At 46.6% G+C, this 16,698-nt stretch overlaps 1 protein-coding gene across 2 annotated transcripts in view; it reads right to left on the minus strand.

Annotated features, from left to right (window-relative positions):
- The window catches only part of LOC147103185 (uncharacterized), a 61,105-nt gene that overhangs the window by 21,328 nt on the left and 23,079 nt on the right, over positions 1-16,698 (minus strand). For both annotated transcript variants that reach the window (XM_085963137.1, XM_085963136.1), the window contains exons 4-5: positions 8,856-9,022; positions 6,065-6,167 (exon numbers count right to left, since the gene is read on the minus strand). In XM_085963137.1, the coding sequence (XP_085819263.1) occupies positions 6,065-6,167; positions 8,856-9,022 (270 nt within the window). The remainder of the gene's footprint in view (positions 1-6,064; positions 6,168-8,855; positions 9,023-16,698) is intronic.

Raw genomic sequence — 16,698 nt, forward strand, 5'->3', positions numbered from 1 at the left:
GGCACCTTATAAGCTGTGCTGGGTCCTGGAACAGCCTCCTCTACTGCCCTTTGTTCCATCTGAGGCAGTTCCCCCTGCTGTCGGCTGAAAAGCTGATCCACATGCCGACAAACCCCTTGACCATCCCCTAGTAACACGGAGTACGACACAGGTCCTGTAATGTCCTGGATTAGTCCTGGTATCCATTTAGGTCCATAGCCAAAGTTCCGGGTGTACACAGAGTCCCCTATGGTGAAATGGCGAGCTTTAGTATGTTTGTCATGGTACGCTTTTTGGTTGTTTGTTTTGTCTCAACCTTGCTTTTGAGATCTGGGTGTATCAGGTCTAACGTGCACTGCAACTTTCTCCCCATCATCAACTCAGCCGGAGAAAGCCCCGTGGTAGCTTGGGGTGTTATACGATAACTAAACAAGGCTCTATTGAGCTTGGTCTCCAGGGTGTCACCTGAGCTCTTCCTCATGAGCTCCTTAAAAGTCTGCACGGCTCGCTAGGCTAACCCATTTGAGGCTGGGTGATATGGAGCCGAGGTGACATGTGTGATTCCATTCCTTACCATGAATTCTTTGCTCCCTTCACTAACAAAACACTGTGCATTGTCGGATACAATCATTTCTGGAATAGCATGCGTGCTGAAGCTGTTCCTGAGACAATCCAGTGTGGCATCAGTCGTTGCAGAGCTCACTGGATAAACGTCGATCCACTTTGAGTGAGCATCTACCAGCACCAAAAACATTTTGCCCATAAAAGGTCCCGCATAGTCTATGTGAATTCTCTTCCAGGGTTTGCTGGGCCACTCCCAGGGATGGAGTGGTGCCCCGGCAGGTGCTTTCCTCTGTTCCTGACATATAGTGCATGACTTTACCTTTGACTCAATTTCAGCATCCAAGTTAGGCCACCACAGGTAGCTCCTAGCCAGTCCTTTCATTCTAGTCATTCCTGGGTGCGATTGATGCAACTGTTCCATCAAAGTAGAGCGTCCCCGCTCTGGGACTATGATGCGTGCTCCCCATAGCACACATCCATCTTGGACACCGAGCTCGTGCTGTCTCTGTCTGTACGGCGCGAACTCCGGTCCCTCACGGTGATCTGGCCAGCCTTTCAACACATACTCACGGACCCTTGACAGAATGGGGTCTTTGGCTGTCCAGCCCTGGATTTGCACTGAAGTCATCAGGGGACTGATCTCCTGATCCAGCATCAGGACGTGCTCCTCAGGGGGAAGTACTGTGAGGAGATTTTGAGAGGGGCAGGTGGCTGAGAGCATCAGCGTTCCCGTTTTCCTTGCCGGCTCTGTACTTGATCACATATTACTGCCCATCTCATTATTCTCTGTGATGCCATTTGAGGCACCGCTTTCATCTCATTCAGTAAGCTAATAAGAGGCTTGTGGTCAGTACTGATTACAAACTTCCTCCCATATATGTACTTATGGAATTTCTTTACTCCAAATATAATGGCTGACCCCTCTTTATCAAGCTGTGAATAGTTCTTTTCCGCAGCTGTGAGCGTGCGTGAAACAAACCCGATGGGCCTTTCCGCTCCATCTGGCATGCGGTGGGCCAACACTGCCCCCACTCCATAGGGTGATGCGTCGCAGGACATTATCAGCTCCTTCTTCTCGTCGTAATGCACTAACACCCTGCTGGACTGAAGTAGCTCCTTTGACTGCTGAAACGCTTTCGCTTGCTCTGGCCCCCAACGCCATAGCTACTCCTTTCTCAGCAGTTTGTGCAGGGGTGCCAGCAGCATCGATAAGTTTGGAAGAAACCGGTTATAATAATTCAGGAGTCCTAGATAGGCTTTCAGTTCAGTCACTGAGGTGGGTGCAGGTGCATCCTGCACTGCCCGCACTTTCCCTGGTAATGGATGGAGGCCTGTGGCATCCACCCGATGTCCCAGGAATGTAACTTCCTTCTCCATGAAACTACACTTACTCTGTTTCAGGCGTAGCCCCGCCTCTTCCAGCCGCTGTAGCACTTTGTCCAGTGTTTTTACGTGATCCTGATCGTCGCTTCCTGTTAGCAGAATATCATCTAAGTACACGGCCACCTTTGGAATGCCCTGCAGAATGCCCTCCATAGTCTGTTGGAATATTGCTGGGCTAGAACTGACACCAAATGGTAACCTGGCATACGTGAACAGCCCCTTGTGCGTGTTCACCGTGACAAACTTTTTTGATTCTTCATCTAGCAATATCTGCTGATACGCATGACTCATGTCCAGTTTGCTGAATCTTTCTCCCCCAGCGAGCAATGTTAACATGTCCTCCATTCTCGGAATGGGGTACTGTTCCAGTGATGATACTCTGTTCACTGTTAACTTATAGTCATCACACACCCTTACGTTACCGTCGGGCTTCAATACCAGGACTATTGGTGCCGCCCAGTCTGAAAATTTCACTGGTTCTATTACTTTGTCCTTTAGCAGGCGATCTAGTTCCGCCTCAACCTTGGTTTTCATTGCAAAAGGTACCGACCTTGGTTTAAAGAAACGAGGCGTGGCATCACTGGCTACATGAATCTTGGCTGTGGCTCCCCTTAAGGTGCCCAGTTCATCCTTGAACACTAACTCATGCTTCATCAGCACTTCTTGCAGTGCCTCTGTACTGTCCTCCATTTTATTCATTGCCTGCCAGTCCACACTCAACTCACTGATCCACCCTCGCCCTAACAGGTTTGGCCCTGACCCTGCTACCACTACCACCGTAAGCTCTTTGGTGACTCCTTTGTGTTCCACTTGTACTTCAGCCGCCCCCAAAATGTCCACCTTCTGTCCTGTGTAGGTTTTGAGACTAATGGGGCATGTACCTAGCTCTGGTACTTTTGCTTCCCCCCATAGCTTGGCGTACTCAGTCTGCGACATTATGGTTACACTACATCCGGTGTCAATCTCAAACTTTACTTGACCTCCGTTCACTATCAAATACTGAGTGAGAGGGGGTACGTTGGGCCTTGAAGTGTCTATACTGTATATAGTGAAAACCTCCTCACTAGACTCACTAGACTCTTCCTCCTCTTGTATGTAATTTGCCCGCTTTGTGTACTTCTCCCTCCCCCCTTTAGCATGCTTTGCCCCTTTAGCACTGCTTCTCTCACTCACTGCCCTTTTACAGACTTTCTTTAAGTGCCCTATTTTTCCACAATTGTGGCACTTTGCCTTTGCAAACCTGCAGTCCTTTGCATAATGGCTCGTCCCGCCACATCGGTAGCAATCCCCAACCCCGACTGGTGGACTTTTTGCGCCAGCTTCCATCTTGAAAACAGCTCCTCCCACTGGTTTACTCCATTTCTCCTTGCTCATACTGTTTAAGTCCTTAATGTCCTTGTTAGCCGTCTCCATGGCTTGTGCTTTTTTAAGTGCCGTCTCAAACGTTAATCCTTCTTCTGACAGCAACCTTTGCTGTATACTGTCGTCGTTAACTCCGCATACTAGTCTGTCCCTTAACATGACTGTGAGCGTATTTCCAAAATTACAGTCCTGTGCGAGCTTCCGAAGCTCCTCCACATACTCAGTAACGCTTTCTTCCGGTCTCCTAATCCTCGAATTGAATTTCCATCTCTGTACTATTTCACTAGGTTTCGGATTGAAATAATTCTTTAGTAGACTCACCAACTCGTCAAAAGATTTTTCTCCTGGCCGCTCCGGGCTCAGCAGATTCCTCATCCATGTATAGATTTGCGCTCCCACACAACTCAGTAAAATGGCCCTTTTCTTTTCAGCACTGTCCACCTCGTTTGCCATAAAGAAATGGCTCAGTATTTCACAATACTCCTCCCAAGACTGCGACTTGCTGTCAAAAGGTGCCACGGAGCCTACCGTTCCTGCCATCCTTGGAGTCCGGTCACTTCAGCCAAAAAATCAAACTCCGTTTCGACTCCCGTGGCCTAGCCTCGTGCTTTTCCGACTAGTTTGCTAACCAACCCGAGCACCTCTTCCGAATACTCCATAACTATGACTGATCCACCAAAACTTTTCCGTCCTTTATTCTCGTCACCATATGTGGTATCTTGAGGTGGCTACAGATGGAGACGGACACAGGTTAACTCCGTAACATGGTTTAATCAACACTTGCCCATAAAAGCTTCTGCCATGAGGCAGCAAAAACAAAGAGTACAACCAGTACAGACCAGACTTAACTCAGGAGACCAATTGCCACAGCACCACCTGGTGGATCAAGTTACTCATAACCTCTCAGGTTACTACAGTAAGCATGCACATCTTACTTCCCCCTGCCCCCCTCACCATAACTCGACCCTAGCGCCTTTCTCCTTTCCGATACCCAAGACATCCCACCAGCCTAGCTTGTCCCCCAAGTTATGGAGGTGAGTGAAGAAGAAGAGGCACTGTCACATGATCTGATACTCCCAGGCACCAGCTCAGAAAATAGCACTGTGCGGACTTTACAGGGCAGTATAGAGACAGGATTGGCAAGTGGTGAGGCACCGGGCACGAGTGAGCTGCAGCCAGGCCTGGGGGAAAGGGTAGCTAGGGAGTCAGCTTCCCGGAGGGCGAGTTCGCGCACGAGTTCTGCTGTACAGGACCCAGATGATGACCTCGATGGGGCGGCCTTCAGAAGTAGGGTGATGCACATGCACACATAAATGCTTGGTGCAATGGCAAGCCTGCCAGAGAGCCTCTTGTCAGTGTCGCGGAGCATGGAGGAGTCTGGCTCCAACATTGCACGGGGTTTTGCGCGGAGATTGGAGTCCATGATTTCCAGGATGGAAATGATGGGCAACTCCATTAGAGAACTTGTGGACCCAACCATGCTGCTGGGCGTGATGGATGATCTCACGGCTTCCATTGCAGCACAGGCAGAAGCGACCCAATGTCTCAGTGCTGCAGTGGAAGCTGCTCTCCTGCAGTCTCAGCTTGCTGTCACACAAGATCAGATCGCTTTCATGCAGTCTCAGCTTGCTGCCATACAAGATCAGACTGTTGCCATCGTGGCTGGGTTTACGAGTGTGGAAAGGGGCTTTCAGGGACTCACAGCAGTGCAGCAATCTGTTCTCCAACAGATGGCTAGGAATGCTGAGGTGCCACCCCGGGGGAGTGGCAGTGGCTCCGTGAAGTAAGAACCTGCTGTCCTCTTTCAGGATGACAGCATTCCTGCTCCCACCACTGCTGCTGCCTGCCATCCAGCCAGTTCAGACTGCTGCCGCCCATGCTGAGGTGGTGCAGTCTACAGCTGGGCCTTCTTGGTGCAGAGCCGCTCGAGGTCGTCCTGTAAGGCCATCTGCAGTCTCTCCCACTGAAAGTCAGCAGCCTTCCACCAGCCATGCTGCAGCCACTGGGGAAGCACTGCGTAGGGGCACTAGAGTAGGAAAAGGAACATGAAAGACAGACACTAAGGGAATTTACAAGGGTGATTAGTTGATATTGTTGTGTAGTATTAGAATTGATAAATTATGTTTGGAATGTTTGTTCTGTGGTGGCTCTCATTTCAGCTTTGTGGCCAGGAGGACGCTGTGATGTTCCATGACAGAGGGATGGTAAGGTGGGGAAGTGGTGAGCAACGGGAATCTGGGGTTTCATTCATTGGAACCGGAGTCTGATGAGGCGCTCATGGACAACCTGTCTGGAATGGGGATCTGCTGCCTGCCTCCTCCATTCCTCCTCCTCCTGAGGTGGTCCCAGAACCTGTGGTAGCAAGGGCTGTGCCCTCATGATTGCCAAGTTGTGGACAATACAGCAGACCACTACGAAATGGGACACACGCTCTGGCATGTACTGGAGGGCTCCTCCTGAGCGGCCAAGGCTGCTAGTAGAGATAGGATTTTCAACCTTTTAAGGCAAATTTGGATATATATTTGAAGCAGTAGATGATACAGGGATATGGGGAAATCAGGGTGCAATGGGATTAGAATTAGATTGCTATAGAAAAAAGCTGGACTAGACATGATTTACTTAATGACCTTCTTCTGCACCATTAACCGTTATGGTTCTCTGGTTCCAGGAGTTGGGCGATCTATCAGACTTTATACTTTACCTACCTACCAAATTCCTTGTATGTTTTGAAAACCTTTTGCTTAGTTCAGAAGGAATGATAACACTGTATACATACCTTCTCAAATAAAGGTTGCCCATGTGCAACTTCTTTCTCAAGAATTCTTCTCTAGATTGAATACTTCGATATTCCTTCTTCGCAGACATGCTATCTGTTAACCCTAGAAATCACCATATACAGTTTTAGGAAACATGAAGACACCATGTATTTATGCAGACAACGTTGATCTATAAATGTGTGATATACACACACATCAGGGCCTGTTTATGGTGTACATCCATACCGCAAATGGAACATTTAAATTTTTGATGTTATTTTACTAAAGTTGTTGCTTGTTCAAATGAATTTGATAATCTGTGTTGGTGCTGGGATGACCCACAAGAAAGGAGAATAAAAGTAGTAAATCATCTTGTAAACTAAAAAAGTAAACCAAAGTTGTGCCTCACCTCAATAATTCTCTGATCACAATACACATCTCAAATAATATTTAAATTTAACAGCTTTGTATGAACCCATTGTAAATTGCGAGAGAGGACATTGGAACACCTAAGCTGTTATTATAACAATAGGACTCAGGGTACTAAAATTAAATGCAGGGGTGGAATGCAAATCCACTGTGATTTTTACCATTTTGGCAGATACAAAAGGCTAAAGACGGAGGAAGCCCTAGAGGAGTACAAAAAGTGCAGGGGGATACTTAAAAAAGAAATTAGGAGATCAAGGAGGGGCCATGAAATAACACTGGCGAGCAAAATAAAGGAAAATCCTAAGATGTTTTATAAGTATATTAAGGGTAAGAGGATAACTAGGGAAAAAATAGGGCCCATTAGGGACAAAAGTGGAAATCTGTGTGTGGAGCCGGAAGATGTAGGAGGGGTTCTAAATGAATTTTTTGCATCTGTTTTCACTATGGAGAGGGACGATGTAGACAAAGAAATAGGGCGGGGGGACTGTGATATGCTCGAACATATTAACATCGAGAGGGAGGAGGTGTTGGCGGTTTTAGCAGGCCTAAAAATGGATAAATCCCCAGGCCCGGATGAAATGTATCCCAGGCTGCTGTGTGAGGCAAAGGAAGAGATTGCGGGGGCTCTAACACACATATTCAGAACCTCTCTGGCCACAGGGGATGTGCCAGAGGACTGGAGAACCGCTAATGTAGTTCCATTATTCAAGAAGGGGAGTAGGGAAAAACCGGGGAACTACAGGCCAGTGAGCCTAACATCAGTGGTGGGAAAATTATTGGAAAAAATTCTGAGGGACAAAATTAGTCTCCACTTGGAGAGGCAAGGATTAATCAGGGATAGTCAACATGGCTTTGTCAAGGGAAGATCATGTCTGACTAATTTGATTGAATTTTTTGAGGGGGTGACTAGGTGTGTGGATGAGGGTAACGCAGTGGATGTGGTATACATGGATTTCAGTAAGGCCTTCGATAAAGTCCCGCACAGGAGACTGGTCAAGAAGGTAAGAGCCCATGGAATCCAGGGTGCCTTGGCACGTTGGATACAAAACTGGCTTAGTGGCAGAAGGCAGAGGGTGATGGTCGAAGGTTGTTTTTGTGACTGGAAGCCTCTGGCCAGTGGGGTACCACAGGGATCGGTGCTGGGTCCCTTGCTGTTTGTGGTCTACATTAATGACTTGGATATGAATGTAAAAGGTATGATCAGTAAGTTCGCGGATGATACAAAAATTGGTAGGGTGGTAAATAGCGAGGAGGGTAGTCTCAGTCTGCAGGACGATATAGATGGGTTGGTCAGATGGGCGGAACAGTGGCAAATGGAATTTAACCTGGAAAAGTGCGAGGTGATGCACTTTGGGGGGACTAACAAGGCAAGGGAATACACAATGAATGGTAAGACCCTAGGCAAGACGGAGGGTCAGAGGGATCTGGGTGTGCAAGTACACAGATCCCTGAAGGCGGTGGAACAGGTGGATGAGGTGGTAAAAAAGGCATATGGGATACTTGCCTTCATTAGCCGAGGCATAGAATATATGAGCAAGGAGGTTATGATGGAGCTGTATAAAACACTGGTTAGGCCACAGCTGGAATACTGTGTGCAGTTCTGGTCGCCACACTACAGGAAGGATGTGATAGCTTTGGAGAGGGTGCAGAGGAGATTCACCAGGATGCTACCAGGGCTGGAACGCTTCAGCTATGAAGAGAGACTGGGCAGATTGGGTTTGTTTTCCTTGGAGCAGAGGAGGCTGAGGGGGGACATGATTGAGGTGTACAAAATTATGAGGGGCATAGATAGGATGGATACTAAGGAGATTTTTCCCTTAGTAGAAGGGTCAATAACTAGGGGGCATAGATTCAAGGTAAAGGGCGGGAGGTTTAGAGGGGATTTGAGAAAGAACTTTTTCACCCAGAGGGTGGTTGGAGTCTGGAACTCACTGCCTGAAAAGGGTTGTGGAGGCTGGAACCCTCACAACATTCAAGAAGCATTTGGATGAGCACTTGAAATGCCATAGCATACAAGGCTACGGACCAAATGCTGGAATATGGGATTAGATTAGACAGGGCGTGATGGCCGGCGCGGACACGATGGGCCGAGGGGCCTCTATCCGTGCTGTATAACTCTATGACTCTATGACTCTATAATTATTATTAGATAGCTTTGAAAACATTTTATCTAAAAAATAATACTTAAACTTTAAAATGCTACTTGAATGATTGTAGCAGTTCTTTATTTCCATCATGGTCTTTGATGCTCCCAAACAGAATGCGGCAGAAGAAATCCAATACTCGAACTTTAAGCTGCAACTTCCTCTTACAAATGTATCCAGATCGCATGGTGATCCTTAACCTATGAAATTCAGACTACAACAACAAAATGTGCTGTACCTCTGCTATGATGCAGTTCACATATTTTCTGCACTGTTTCCTGCAGTCTGTCCATGTCTTTCTGTAATTCCTCATCGTTGGTTTCTTGCTGAGATTGTAACACTTCCAGTTCCCGTTCAACTCTCAACAGAACTTTCTGCAACATGGCCAGTTTCTTACTCTTTGAACTCATAATAAAAAATATAACAGGTCCATTTCACTGTGTTCTTATAACATCAAGCTTGACATTGTGAAATGTTTATGAGAGGTCAGCAAAGGAATTGCATTGCCAAGGTCAAAGCACACAAATCAAATTCATGCAAAAAATAAGTCAACAAAGTTAATCTCATACTCAGGAATAGATGCTGCCACAAGCTACAGGTCTGTGGAGGATCAGAGGATGCTGGTTCATATTCTATGAACTGGTCCAAAAGATTGCTCTTTTGCAGAAATCTCTTCATTGCCTCAGTCTGCTTTCAGGATGGTTCATATCCCCTTGCCCTCAGGTTAGGTATCCACAGTGATCCAAACCAACCTCTTAATTGCAGACAGGATATTGCTTAAGCACTAGTGGGCCGATTTGAACTTTGCCCGCCTGGCGGAAACCGAGTAGGTGGACAGTTAAAATGGTTGCAGTGACCTTACTCCTCTGATCCCACAGGTTGCAATTTTAACCTGCTCTTTTGAGCAGGTAAGCGGGACCCCTGCCAAAAGGCAGGGGGGGTCCTTCTTTAAATATGCAGATTGGGTTCCAATGACTTCCTGACCATTTACCCGACTGCTGGGGATTGTCCCTCAGGGGCAACCTCCTGCTGCATGAAGTTTCGCACCTGCCTGCTGGCCAGCTTGCACATCGAGCCAGGTTTGGGCGGGAGACTGACGATGCAGATGAGGCCCAGGACATAAAATCTACCAGGGCCTCATACTGCGGAGGGTCAGAGGATTTCCCGTCAGCCTCAGCCCCACCTACACAATTCCCATGAAAAATTTAAATCAGAGGTTAGATTTGAAGTGGTTTAAGATGAAAATTTAAATTTTGTTACATTTATATATTTTTTCTCGAAGTAGGCTGAAGGTTTTTAATTTCATCTGGGATTAATCTAAAGACAGTCCCGATAGTGAATGTCATGTTGATGGGCTATTCCGTTCTGGAGACCATCAGAACTGAGTTGAATTCCGTCCTCAGCTAGCACCCAAGCATACACATACACAAATGGGGTTGCTGCATAGTGAGCAGGACCAAGAATGCCGAGCAGTATTTCCCCTCCCCAGTGTAGAGGTACTGAGGGGGGCTAAGCACCTGCCATTCTGGTTGAGATCAACTTTCAGCAAAGGCTGGGAAACAAACCTAGGATCTTCCCAGTCTGTGGGTCACTGTCACACCAGGGTGGGGAGGAAAAGAAAGAACTTCTATGTACTATTTTTACTGATCTAAAACAAATGCTTCCATTAGTTCACTCAATAAACATATGATGGTCTTGCAGAAGATATGCAACAGTTGATAATTACCAGACACAAAGGCAAGAAAGTTTATAGGTGTATGAATAATAGATTCTTATATTAGCAATATCTCCCACTGATTACACAAACCATTAAAAGCAGCGATGGGTAGATTACTAAGGCCATAAAAAAGCAAACAAAGCACTGGGGTTCATTTCTAGAGGGATAGAATTGAAAAGCAGAGAAGTTATGTTAAACTTGTATAGAACCTTGATTAGATCGCACAGAGTACGGTGCACAGTTCTGGTCTCCATATTATAAAAAGGAGATAGAGGCACTGGAGAAAGTGGAAAAAAGATTTACAAGGATAATACCAGAACTGAGAGGTTATACCCATCAGGCTTGGGCTGTTTCCTTTAGAAAAGAGAAGGCTGAAGGGTAACCCGATAGAGGTCTTTAAGATTATGAAAGGGTTTTATAGGGTAGACGTAGAGAAGATGTTTCCATTTGCGGAGCCATAAATATTAAACATAATAAGACAGTCACTAGTAAATCAAATTGGGAAATCAGGAGACACCTTTTTACTCAGAGTGTAGTTAGAATGTGGAACTTGCTACAGGTAGACTATCCTTTATCCGAAAACCTCGGGACCAGCCGAGTTTCGGATAAAGGAGAATTTCGGATTTCGGAAGGTGGGTCGGCAGGGGTCCGCGGGGGGGTCGGCGGGGGTCCGCGGGGGGGGGTCGGCGGGGGGTTGTGCGCACGACTTACACTGACGCTCAGCGTAAGTCAGTCGGGGTCGGCGGGGGTCGGGGCCGGCGGGGTCCGCGGGGGGGTCGGCGGGGGGGATCGGCGGTTGTCGGGGCCGGCGGGGTCCGCGGGGGGGCCGGCGGTTGTCGGGGCTGGTCGGGGCCGGCGGGGTCCGCGGGGGGGGTCGGCGGTTGGTGGGGCTGGCGGGGTCGGCGGTTGTCGGGGCCGGCAGGGTCCGCGGGGGGGTCGCCGGTTGTCGGGGCTGGCGGGGTCGGCGGTTGTCGGGGCCGGCGGGGTCCGCGGGGGCGGTCGGCGGTTGTCGGGGCCGGCGGGGTCCGCGGGGGGGGGTCGGCGGTTGTCGGGGCCGGCGGGGTCCGCGGGGGGGATCGGCGGTTGTCGGGGCCGGCGGGGTCCGCGGGGGGGGGTCGGCGGGGGGTCGTGCGCACGGCTTACCCTTTATCCGAACTTCCGAAACCGGAACCCTCTAAAAACCGAAGGTTTTTTCGTTCGTACGCACGACTTACGCTGAACGAAAAAACCTTCGGTTTTTAGAGGGTTTCGGTTTTCGGAAGTCCGGATAAAGGGTAGTCTACCTGTACCACAAGGTTTAGTACAGGTGATAGATATATTCAAGGGGAAGCTAGATAAACACATGAGGGGGAAAGGAATAGAAGGTTATGCTGATAGAGTTAGGTGAAGAGGGGTGGGAGGAGGCTCTTGTGGAGCATAATCACTGGTATGGACCAGTTGGGATGAATGACCTGTTTCTGTGCTGTACATTCTATGTAATTCTAGGTAATTAGCCCAAGTCAGCCACTATTTCCAGATAACTTGGCTCCAAAGTTCTAATTGGGAAGGCATGTTATTCACTGTAATAATTGCTCTTTTTCCTAAGGAGGCTGTCTGCTTTGATCTATGCTGTAAAGAATACTAAAAAATTCATGAGATACCACCATGTACATCAGGAGCTCCCTCATATAAATCCCATTTACAAGGGCAATAAAACTAGATAAGAAAACCAGGATATTGCAGGTGCCATTAGAAAACTGGTATCTGTACAGCATGATGTGCAATTGGCAGGCCCAGGTTATACTGACAGTTATGCGTTGCATTTTGGTCAGCGACAAAAAGCTCTGTGCGTCCATGGAAGGATGCAGCCACAGGGCTCCACCTCTAGGCAGAACTTTAACGTCACAAGCTGCACCCAATACAAAGCCCAAATTAATAGTCACAACATTGTGCTCTGAGCAAACCCTAATTTCTGTAACAAAAGCAAAATACTGCGGATGCTGGAAATCTGAAATAAGAACAGAAAATGCTGGAAATACTCAGCAGGTCAGGCAGCATCTGTGGAGAGAGAAACAGAGTTCACGTTTCAGGTCGATGACCCTTCGTCAGAACTGGAGAAAGCTGGAGATGGAACAGGTTTTTAAGCAAGTGCAGGGGCAGGGAAAGGGGGAGGGGAGGAGAGAACAAAAGGGAAGGTCTGTGATAGGCTGGAAGGCAGGAGAGATTAAGAGACAAAAGGGATGATGGTGCAAGGCAATAGGAGATGGTAATGGGACAAGTTAAGAAACAAAAGATGGCCCTAGATGAAGTGTAAATGGCACTGGCAGAATGAAAGACAGCTGCCATGTGAGAGAGAAAAAAAATGGAAAAAAAAGATAGGGGCCGAGGTTATGGTCTGAAATTGTTGAACTCTATGTTGAGTCCAGAAGGCTATAAAGTGCCTAATTGAAAGATGAGGTGCTGTTCCTCGAGCTTACGTTAAGCTTCATTGGAACAGTGTAAGAGGCCGAGGACGGTGAGGTCTGAGTGGGAGTGGAGCGGAGAATTAAAATGACAGGCGACCGGAAACTCGGGTCACCCTTGTGGACTGAACGGAGGTGTTCCACAAAGCGGTCACCCAATCTGCGTATGGCCTCCCCAATGTAGAGGAGACCACATCGTGAGCAGCGAATACAGTATACTAAATTGCAAGAAGTACAAGTAAATCGCAGTTTCACCTGGAAGGAGTGGTACAAGTAAATCGCTGTTTCACCTGGGAGGAGTGGTACAAGTAAATCGCTGTTTCACCTGGAAGGAGTGGTACAAGTAAATCGCTGTTTCACCTGGAAGGAGTGGTACAAGTAAATCGCTGTTTCACCTGGAAGGAGTGGTACAAGTAAATCGCTGTTTCACCTGGAAGGAGTGGTACAAGTAAATCGCAGTTTCACCTGGAAGGAGTGGTACAAGTAAATCGCTGTTTCACCTGGAAGGAGTGGTACAAGTAAATCGCTGTTTCACCTGGAAGGAGTGGTACAAGTAAATCGCTGTTTCACCTGGAAGGAGTGGTACAAGTAAATCGCAGTTTCACCTGGAAGGAGTGGTACAAGTAAATCGCAGTTTCACCTGGAAGGAGTGGTACAAGTAAATCGCTGTTTCACCTGGAAGGAGTGGTACAAATAAATCGCTGTTTCACCTGGAAGGAGTGTTCCTGTAATTTCTGTTACATGCTGCTGGTGGGCGAGGCACCCACCCCCCCCCCCCCCCCCATTGGCAGAACACATTTGCAATTGGAATTTTGTGTTAATGCATCCATGAAAATTCAATGTGAAAGCACAAATTACAGTTAAATGAACCAAAGGAAAGAAAATTGAATGAGTTCCATCCATGGGGAAGAGTACAAGAATTACTGTAACAAATTCACTTCTTGATACCTGTATCTGGTCTGCCACACACATGCATTCTGTGTATACACCAAAACCAGTAACTCTCAGTAGCAGAGCTCTGTTAAAGAAATAAAATCCCACATTGCATACTTCTGCAATTGCAATAATAACTGGCTATTCTGTTTGGTATTATGAAGCTTCATTTCACACTAACAAATATGCACGATTAATTACGTGCATTTACAGTGTACATTCACACCATGCATCAGGATTACATTTGGATGCCAGAAAGAAAGGTGAATTAGAGAAAAAAGACAATGGCACAAGTCGTACAGCAAGATTGGATACCATATACCCCCAAATCTCAGAGCAACCACAAAATTAAATATTCATGTAGTAAATGACGCTAAAACCATTGACAACTTTACTTTTTTCACTGAATCTGAAGTTTTAGTGAATTATGATGCTTGTATGGCATGTAGTGTGATATAATGTGTATTGCATAGGCCAAATCTAGTGTGCACCTACATTACATAAAATTATACACTTGCATGTCATTCATACTGCTCCTTTGGTACTCCAAACATACATTGCCTGTATGATTGGAAAGAGGGGGAAGAGAACAGAATGCAATATTTTCAAGCTGCGAAAAGGCATTCACAACACCACACATAGCTTATTCACAGTTGTGGGGAAATGCAAAAGAAACTATCCATAAACTCTGAAGCAATTTTTCTTCAATCAAGAGCAATAAAAACTCCAAAGGTATCATATAAAGATAGCTCGGTAAGTAGAGACTGAAACTGCATCGTTGAAAGTCAAAAAAAGGTATCCTATCTGACTAAGACCACAGCTCACCATTTCTCTGTCTTCCCCACTGCTTTTAATCACTAATTAGCATTTCATTGATTTGTGGAGGACATGTGTGGATATGTACACTTGGAAGACATTGCTGAGGTAGATTGTAGCGATACAATGGAGATATATGAAAGTGAGTATGAGGATCAAAAATTTAATTCGCTCAAACAAAGGAAGCCAATTATTGGAACTAATCTCATTATTTCCCTCATAGCTATTACAATGCAGACATTACAAGATGCAAATTCCAAGACGCTGTTGTGCCAATGGATGTGTGATAGGGCAGAGTATCTTCCTATCACTTTGATTTCAGTGTTCCCATCCCAAATCCTAGCAATCCAGCTTTACCTCTCTGCCTGCAACATTAACTCCAAGGTTGGTGCTACATTCTCCAATTGTCTGTCTAATCTAGCTAAATCAAAATTTCCTCCACCTTAACGTCAGAATCCTTCCAGAATAAATTTAGGGACGTGGATTATTGGTATCCTTTTGGCCTGGAGCTGAGATTCCTTCCTCACATCCAATCCCAGCTAAGATTACTTTCTTTTACCTTTTGAAACAACATCTCTGCCACTACCCCACCATCCCCCACCCCACTGCTGCCAAAATCCTTATCCACACTTAGATCTCCTCAAAGCTTGATTCTAAGTAACAACAGAAAATGCTGGAAAAACTCAGGCCAGGCAACATCAGTGGAGAGAAAATAGAGTCAACGTTTCAGGTGAACCCTTTGTCAAGACTTTGACTTCATTACTTTCAGTTTCCCTTCTCTTCAACCTTGTTCATCTTCATTACTCCATTCCCACTCGGACCTCACCGTCCTTGGCCTCTTGTACTGTTCCACGGAAGCTCAACGTAAACTCGAGGAACAGCACCTCATCTTCCGATTAGGCACTCTGCAGCCTTCCGGTCTCAATATCGATTTCAACAATTTCAGATCATAACCTCGGCCCCTATTTCATTTTCACTCATATTTTTCCACTCCTTTCCTTTCCCCCCCCCCCTTTCCTTTTGTTTCTCTCTCACACCTGGCAGCTATCTTTTGCCCTGCCAGTACACTTTACACCTAATCACAGCCTATTACCATCTCGTCTAGCTTCTAATCTCTTTTACTTCTTTTGGTTCTTTTATTCTTTTGTCCGATCGCAGCCCTGCCTTCGATCTAGTTCCTTTTCTCTCCAGTTTTGAAGAAGGGTCAAACCCGAAACGTCAACTCAAATTTCTCTCCACGGATGTTGCCTGACTTGCTGAGTTTTTCCAGCATTTTCTGTTGTTATTTCATCTTCATTACTTTCAGTTTCCCTTCTCTTCAACCTTGATTCTAAGCTCTACTTGCTAGCCTCTCTCAAACTACCCAAATTTATCCAGAACATCAGGACCTGGATTCTATCCCACACTTAGTCCCGCACTTGCATCACTCTTATCTTTGCCCAGCTGCACTAGCTCCCCATGCCTGAGTGAATTGATTTCATGATCCTCATCATGTCTTTCAAATCTGTCCATAGCCTCACCCCATCCTACCTCAGCAATCTCTTCCAAATGTAGATTGCTACTTGCATTCTCCATTGCATCAGATTATTCCTTGTTCTACCATTAATAGCCATTCTTTCAGTCACTACAGTTTTTCCAGCTGGAACATTCTCTGTAAATCGCTCTGCCTTGCTAAGTATCTCCCTGCTTTTAAAAGCTTTTTGAACACATTCCTCTCCTACTGGCCAAATTCAGCTTCCTTTTCTTCTGCTTAATGTTCATTGTAAAATGTTCTGAGACATTTTCCATTATTTGAAGAGTGCTATGAAAATGTAAGTTATTTTTTAATTAACTGCGGGATCAGAGGAATCACATATGAATAACTTTATGCTTAGAAAAAAAAAGATTATGCAGCCTTCAGGCTGGTATGGTCTCATCCTCAAATAGAAGTATTAGACCTAGAAATTCGGTGGGCTGCGCCACCAGTTAGCGCCTAAAGAGGGCACTCAGTGGCTTTAGCGCCACTGGCCACGCCTCCCGTGATATTTAGCTGGGGCACTAATGGCGGCGTTAACCTGTTGCGCTGCGCCGCCTCCGATGACGTCATCGGTGTGCGCAGCGCCCCGCTACCACCCCAATCTCGATATTTGGCAGCGACCGCCTCTGTAGCGCCGTTCGCAAATGACGCCCGGTTC

This window comes from Somniosus microcephalus, chromosome 20 (assembly GCF_052327205.1).
Source record: "Somniosus microcephalus isolate GS21.2 chromosome 20, FLI_Smic_1.0, whole genome shotgun sequence".
NCBI lineage: Eukaryota > Metazoa > Chordata > Chondrichthyes > Squaliformes > Somniosidae > Somniosus > Somniosus microcephalus.